Source organism: Zerene cesonia, unplaced genomic scaffold (genome assembly GCF_012273895.1).
Source record: "Zerene cesonia ecotype Mississippi unplaced genomic scaffold, Zerene_cesonia_1.1 Zces_u005, whole genome shotgun sequence".
NCBI lineage: Eukaryota > Metazoa > Arthropoda > Insecta > Lepidoptera > Pieridae > Zerene > Zerene cesonia.
In genome coordinates this window covers 295,556-302,827 of record NW_024045135.1, presented here as the reverse complement: position 1 = coordinate 302,827, position 7,272 = coordinate 295,556, and the positions used below count along the sequence as shown (strand labels likewise).

The 7,272-nt window shown below is 36.1% G+C and overlaps 2 protein-coding genes across 4 annotated transcripts in view; both read left to right on the top strand.

Annotated features, from left to right (window-relative positions):
* Positions 1-4,080, top strand: part of LOC119838765 (arginine kinase) — a 5,791-nt gene extending 1,711 nt beyond the window's left edge. Inside the window, exons 1-3 of one of the 3 annotated variants that reach the window (XM_038364867.1) lie at positions 58-185; positions 2,115-2,293; positions 2,987-4,080. In XM_038364867.1, coding sequence (XP_038220795.1) covers positions 2,128-2,293; positions 2,987-3,888 — 1,068 coding nt within the window. In that variant the 5' untranslated portion in view covers positions 58-185; positions 2,115-2,127 and the 3' untranslated portion in view covers positions 3,889-4,080. Of the gene's footprint in view, positions 1-57; positions 186-1,514; positions 1,696-2,114; positions 2,294-2,986 lie in introns of those variants that run through there. The other 2 variants (XM_038364866.1, XM_038364868.1) reach the window with 2 other exon arrangements.
* Positions 4,081-5,792: 1,712 nt separating this feature from the next.
* LOC119838802 (chromatin accessibility complex 16kD protein) lies at positions 5,793-6,822 on the top strand. The gene is made up of 2 exons (XM_038364920.1): positions 5,793-6,056; positions 6,142-6,822. Exons 1-2 carry the CDS (start codon positions 5,931-5,933, stop codon positions 6,403-6,405), a joined length of 390 nt encoding a protein of 129 aa, XP_038220848.1. The 5' UTR covers positions 5,793-5,930; the 3' UTR covers positions 6,406-6,822.
* Positions 6,823-7,272: the final 450 nt, after the last annotated feature.

The following is a 7,272-nucleotide window of genomic DNA, read 5'->3' as shown; positions in this document are numbered from 1 at the left end:
GATCGAACAACGATTAATAAAATAAGTCTGCAGTAAGCAGTCATTGTGCATCTCAGCAAGGCTAAGGCCACCAGCGGCAGGGCTGCGGTGCGGGCAGCGGGAGGCAATAGGCTTAACGTTCAGCGCACTGCCGTACCAACCATTCTACACCTCGCAGTCGACTCTGACGGTTGTACTAGTGCAAGGTAAGCGGTAGACAATTTTTAATTTATCCTACCGCCTCTCAATCCCAGGTACGACTGCATCGCCTTAAAGATTTCGATATCAATAATTGAGTGACAACTTAATTCGATTTAAAATGTGCATCGATAACTTCAAGTGTACTGAATCTGATAAGGTGATAATATCACGTTTCGAAAAGTTCGTGTTACATTCAAATATACCGCGCTAAGGTAACTAGTGCCATCGAAGAGCGGTAGGTTTCCCTCCGAAAAGTTTTGAAGCGGTTCCCGAAGGGCGGGAAGCGTGATCCGCGTGCGTGCGTGCCGGGAATCGATCGGGCCACCCCTCGCCCTCGCCGCTCCCTACACAGACACATTCATTTGGACAAAATATCATTCCATCATTGCATTTAGATTCCTGCGTTAATTTTGTTTATTTGCTGTAGTTTTTAGTGATTTAGTGCATGTTTTAGTCACTAGTTTTATCATATAAAAAATTGTGAAAATGGGTGGCTGTGCAACGAAAGAAAATAAAGAAAACAAACCGGCAGATGAATCCGATGGGTGCGTATGTCCGGCCGGCATTCATTTTCTATGCCGGCTGACTCAAAAGTGATATTATGTTAACCATTTTATCTTCTAGCTAGAGCATATAATTCCCATAGAACGATCATAATATCATCTAGTATTGCGATTAACATTAATTCATTGTTAAAATAAAATTCGAGATTTTGCTAGATTATTGGTAAAAAAAATTGCTCAAATAAACATGACAAATATAACTTCTAACGCGCATTCTATCAGGCATATTTTGATATTTCAAAGTTATTAAAATTTTCAAAACGATTTTATTCCCGTAACTGATTTGATCTCAGATCCTTAAAATATTAAATGCTAAAAATGATTCAAAATGGGTAATTTTGAAGAAAAATCGTGTCTAAAAGTTTAATTCGTGAACTTATAAATGAAACGGTATAAACATGCGAGAAAGTATTTGCAATCTTGGAACTTATTACACATGTGTTTGTGTCAGCCCTGTAAAAATGTACCTTTAGGTTTTATATAATGGGTGCTATATCTACGTAATCGAATTTTCGCAGAACAATGGAGTACTTGTTACTTGACGATATTTTAACGAGTGCATATCTCAGATTAATATGACTACAATTAGGTAATAAGAAACTTGCGATAACACGATCGCCGGTACGAAATGAGTGGGAGGCTACCGGCTGCGCGCAGCCAAGCAGCACCGTTGCGCAGTAAGCTGACAAATACGTTCGACTTGCGCGCGGCCAAAGCGACCTCTGCCTAAATTACGTAATTCTACAAAATTTCCAGCTCCTCTTGGGTGTGTTCGAGGAGCTATTGTATCTTGGGCATTCCGTGTGTGTGACATCTCATAGTCTCCTAGTTATTTGATCCTCTACACCCCATAGTAGACGTAGTTCCGATTCATTATGAATTATAAATTGAAAGTCACGATTCCCATTGTGGTTTGTGGCGGTGCTGTCCTTGCGTATTACCTCATAAGACGGTGTGTATGTTTTACTAACTAATATAAAAAATATATTCCCAATGCTGACTAATACTTACCTTTTGATTAGATGGTTTATTTAAGATATTTATTTTGAAGAATAAAAATACCAAATAAATAATATTAATCTTGGAAAATCCCGTGAATACATCCCTACGCGCGCTATTTCCCAAAAATTTGAATATATTTTGACGTAACTGTCATCCGGTCGAATTGGTATCAAATATTTGAGTTATTTCTATCTATTCGGTTTTTTGTTGTTGGAATAATAATTTCTCTCTACAATTCGTAAAAGGATAAATAAATATTAAGTTAAAAATGTGTACGAGAGCGACATGCGCTGCGCTGAAAGCGTAAGAATATTCATATAGTTTTTATAGCGTGTAATTTTAAATATTCACACTTTTTTTCTTTTACAGGAAAGCAGCAGCTATGGTTGACGCCGCAACTATTGAGAAATTGGAGGCTGGTTTCAGCAAACTCCAGGCTTCCGACTCCAAGTCGTTGCTGAAGAAGTACTTGACCAAGGAAGTTTTCGATGCTCTAAAGAACAAGAAGACCTCCTTCGGCTCAACACTCTTGGATTGCATCCAGTCAGGTTAGTACTTTCTGGATTTTATTATATCAGATAATGTGTTAGTTACGTAATTTAGCGATTATTTAATATAGTGTAATAACTATCACATATTTTCTTAATTTTCTTTGGAGAATATTGTTAAATAGTTACTTAGTAGTATTAAATAAAAACACTTAAAAGATTAAAAGGTATTTCAGTTATTCTTGTTGAAAAGATTAAATTTAAATATATTTTAGTAACTGAAATTACACCTTTGAATCATTTTATTTTTTCCACCTGAAATGATGTAAGTGCATGATTAGTCTATACCTATAAATAATGTTATTTATCATAGATAAATATGATTGTTCGATATATAATCTGATAAAGGTATTGATGTAATGGCAAGCTTTGCTTATCACACCCACTTAATGTGGGCATAATACATTAATAATTTTTATACATAATTTGAAAAGGATTCTTTCACATTTACATTTTTTCTTCAATTTGATTAATATAGTTGTAGTTTCCGATATGAATCTGGTAACATAAGGGAAGTCCTGTGTCATCTAGTGTGAGGTATGGGGCAGATGATATACATCTATTTCACTAATTGATTTTCTTTATACAGAAGTAGGTGATCCACCTTCTGTGTCCCTGCCAGACCTTAACATTTTGTTTCATTCTAGTGGATGTGAAAATATTTGTTTACTTAATATAACTTCTTATTTTCAGGTGTTGAGAACTTAGACTCTGGTGTTGGAATCTATGCCCCAGATGCTGAGGCATACACCGTCTTCGCTGACCTCTTCGACCCCATCATTGAGGATTACCACAATGGTTTCAAGAAGACTGACAAGCACCCCCCCAAGAACTGGGGTGATGTAGAGTCCCTAGGAAACTTGGACCCCAACAGCGAATTCATTGTGTCCACCCGTGTGCGATGCGGCCGTTCCATGGAGGGCTACCCCTTCAACCCCTGCTTGACCGAGGCCCAGTACAAGGAAATGGAAGACAAAGTCTCCTCAACCCTGTCCGGCCTTGAAGGCGAACTTAAGGGTACCTTCTACCCACTCACAGGAATGTCCAAGGAGACCCAGCAGAAGCTGATCGACGACCACTTCCTGTTCAAGGAGGGCGACAGGTTCCTCCAGGCCGCCAACGCCTGCCGTTTCTGGCCCACCGGCCGTGGTATCTACCACAACGAGAACAAGACCTTCCTGGTCTGGTGCAATGAGGAGGACCACCTCCGCATCATCTCTATGCAGATGGGTGGCGACCTGAAGCAGGTGTACAAGAGGCTCGTGACCGCCGTCAACGACATCGAGAAGAGGATCCCGTTCTCGCACAACGACCGCCTCGGCTTCCTCACCTTCTGCCCCACGAACTTGGGCACCACCGTGCGCGCCTCCGTGCACATCAAGCTGCCCAAGCTGGCGGCCGACAAGGCCAAGCTGGAGGAGGTCGCCTCCAAGTACCACTTGCAGGTGCGCGGAACCCGCGGCGAGCACACCGAGGCCGAGGGCGGCGTCTACGACATCTCCAACAAGAGGCGCATGGGCCTGACCGAGTACGACGCGGTCAAGGAGATGTACGACGGCATCGCTGAACTGATCAAAATCGAGAAGTCCCTGTAAGCTTCGATCTCGCTATCAGTATTTTTTGTATTTATCGTTTTTCATAAGTATTGAATGTTGTGGGTTGCCGGGCGAACTAGTCAGCGGCGCCGTAAGGGCGACCGGGCACGCGGGCGGCCCATTATACTGTTTTTCGTATTAAAGTATTTTCTATAAGGAAATGGAAAATAAAGACAGCTAGCGTTAAGTCAATGATGCTTTTTATTTATTGTCCCTTTTCAACTACTTCTGATTGTATCGATGAATCTGCTATAGCTTAAATTATACCAAACAAAGAATCAAAAAACGTTTTTGTTGCATAGATGACAAGCCTCAATTGTCGTATATTGTAATATTATTATTTCATGACTATGAAATGGATGAAATGAAATTTTAAAAACCTACTCCACTTTGAATTAGATTTACAAAGATTTTTTACAAAAACGACTTCACTTTTACATATAACAATATTACTCGATAGGTTTGAATTTTCCTTAACGAGAATTACTATTCGTTGCGAGAATTAATTTCTTCCTACACTTCATGTTTCGAGAATGAAATCTGAAACTCGTAAAGCAATGAAATAGCGCATTGTGTTACATATTTGCATGACTTACGAGTACATTACGTGAGTAATTTACTCGTAAGTCATAAATCGTTCGATATAAAAGTTTTTGTCATACTATAGCATATTATATATTTAGGTAGTTGATAAAATATTTCAGTATTTACACGGCTGTTTGGATAAAACAAAAATGTTAACATTTAAAAGTGGTAAAAAAAATTCAAAACTATGTTTAACAATTTCACTGCTGATCCAGAAACTTACGGAATACGGAAGTGGCCCTTATTAATTTGTTTTGATTCGTATATACACTTAGGTAGCTAAGTAATAATATTTTGCATCTATACGAGAACGTTCATTATACCATAGTATTATGTTACCTGTACTTACTGAAGATAACTTAAGTTAAAGTACTGTAATACTGTCTAATATTGCCATGGCTAATGGCGACATTCCGTAAGTTGCACACAATAAACCTGCGTATCATGCATCTTTATATACCTGTGTATTTGAAATCCGAAATTAACGCTTTTATGACGAAAGATGGTACGATTTTGGGATCGGAAATTGTCATTGATATCGAATCGAATATTATAAATGAAATAGCAAAGTAATAATTTTGTTTGAAATTATTATTTTACATGTATTTTTTTTTGACACATACTGAGACTCCTAAAGACTCGTTTTTGATCAAGTTAAAACACTTTATATCAAAGACTTCACCACTTTCCATTGGTGGGATTGTATTCAAAATACATCTTACAATATGAAAAAGGTATAAGAGGTGTTATTCTGTTACGATACAGTATTGTCGAAACATCTATATTAATATACTCTTTGATGAAAGCTCAGTCATACTTTTACACCAATAAATTTTTTAAACGTTGAGCTGAAGTAAAAAGTTTTAACATAAAAAGTAGTTTTAGTTATTCACACCAACGCCATCTCATTTTTGGTAATAGTATTAAATTTCTTTAAAAAGCTACTGACACTAGAGGGCACTGCTTTAAATGAATAATTGTATCTCTCATGTGCTGCCAGTAACACAACAATAATAATCCGACACGTCCATAAAACTTATCTATTTTAATTTTTTATTAATGAAATTGTTTAAGTTCTTCCTGTTCTTCGTCTTTAATGGAAATTTCAGATCCTAACGAAGACGGATTCTTCCAATGTCAAGTTTTGAACAGATTATCAAATAATTATTTTATCTTTATTGTGACCCACGGGTTGTAACAACTGTCCAGTTTCAACAATGAACCAATAGTTGCCTATAAACTTGGCACTGGCAAAAAGTTGAAACTTATTGCCATAATGGAAGAAAAAAAAAGTTGTTGCCAGTTGGTACTTGAATTTGACACTTGACATTGGCAAAATACAATCGTCAATCACAGTTCCCACTGTTTTTAAAAATACGAAGCGCGTTGATGTTTATTTATTAAAAATCAGTAAATTATTTCTACATATAGTAATTAAAACAACATTATTAAACACCATGTCGACACCCAAAGTTGAAAAAGATCTTCATTTACCACTATCAAGAGTTAAAACTATCATGAAAAGTTCTCCTGAAGTAGACGCGGTTGGCGCCGAACCTTTATATTTAGTAACAAAAGTAACTGTAAGTTTGAAACAATACTATCAATCTCTAAATTCCTTTTCATTATACATTAATCTAACTAAACATTAATACTGGTTGTTCCCAGGAAATGTTCGTAACAGACTTAGCAAAACGGGCATTCAAAAACAGCAAAAATAACTTCCTTGAATACAAACATATAGCAGAAGTCGTGCAAGAAGACGACACATTGGACTTCTTACGTGAGATCATACCAAGGAAGATAACGGTTAGACAATTTAAGGAGTTAATGGCGCGAAAAGCGGCAAAAGCAAATTCTGACGACTCTAGTGAGGAATCAAGTGAAGAGGAAAGTAGTGAAGAAAGTTCTGAAGATAACAATCAAGAATGACATTAGGAACTTAGCTAGTATATTATAATATTAAGTTATTTGTTAGTTATTTATGAATTTGTGATTTAATGCAACTTGTAACTGAAATTTGATTACATATGAAGTGTCAGCACTGCAAAGTTGATGCATTGGGAAATCAGTAGTATTATGTCTGGAAATTAACATTTACCTTGCACTTGAAAAGTATCTACTTTATACTCTATAATCTGCAAAGAATATCTTGTGTTTTCAATTGATGATACAGTCGCATTCCAGGTCCTGATTACAAACAAAAAGATAAATAGCCGATTTAACTGAGTTTATTGTACCTTGCTAGTGCCCAGTATAATAACTTTCAAAAGAACTTCTAGCACTGCCTAAATATTAATATTAGACTTGTAATGCAGTAGAATAGAGAGTAAGGCTATATAAATATACTCAAAGAAATTAGAATATATACATCTCAGTTCAAAATAATTAATCTGAGTAAGCTGAGCTAAAATGCATAATAATGTTGTAAAATATAATACAGTTATAATAATACTGAAATCATAACATTAAATATGTATGGTTATGTTATATTGCTCTTGTTATTTTGATATGAATTCTTACTAACTAAATTGTATTTATAGGAAAAAAGTTACCTATGAAAGCTTTGTACCTACATATCTCAATTAAAAAATATGATATTACAATAAATTTTAAAACTGGTGATCTTGTGTTGTATAATTCTCTCATTCATGTTAATCTTCATCACGGTTCCCAATAAAAAAACGCCATGATTTAACTGTATATTACCTAAATATACCTTTTTTTCGAGGGTAGGTGTCAAAAGTACAACACAGATTTATTTTTGCTCTTCAGTAAATTATTATTTTTATCATATTT

Excerpts from the sequence above, each read along its gene's own strand:
- LOC119838802 (XM_038364920.1), top strand. The coding sequence starts at position 5,931 with ATGTCGACACCCAAAGTTGAAAAAGATCTTCATTTACCACTATCAAGA. Across the intron at positions 6,057-6,141 it reads ATTTAGTAACAAAAGTAACT|GAAATGTTCGTAACAGACTT; the intron begins GTAAGTTTGAAA and ends GGTTGTTCCCAG.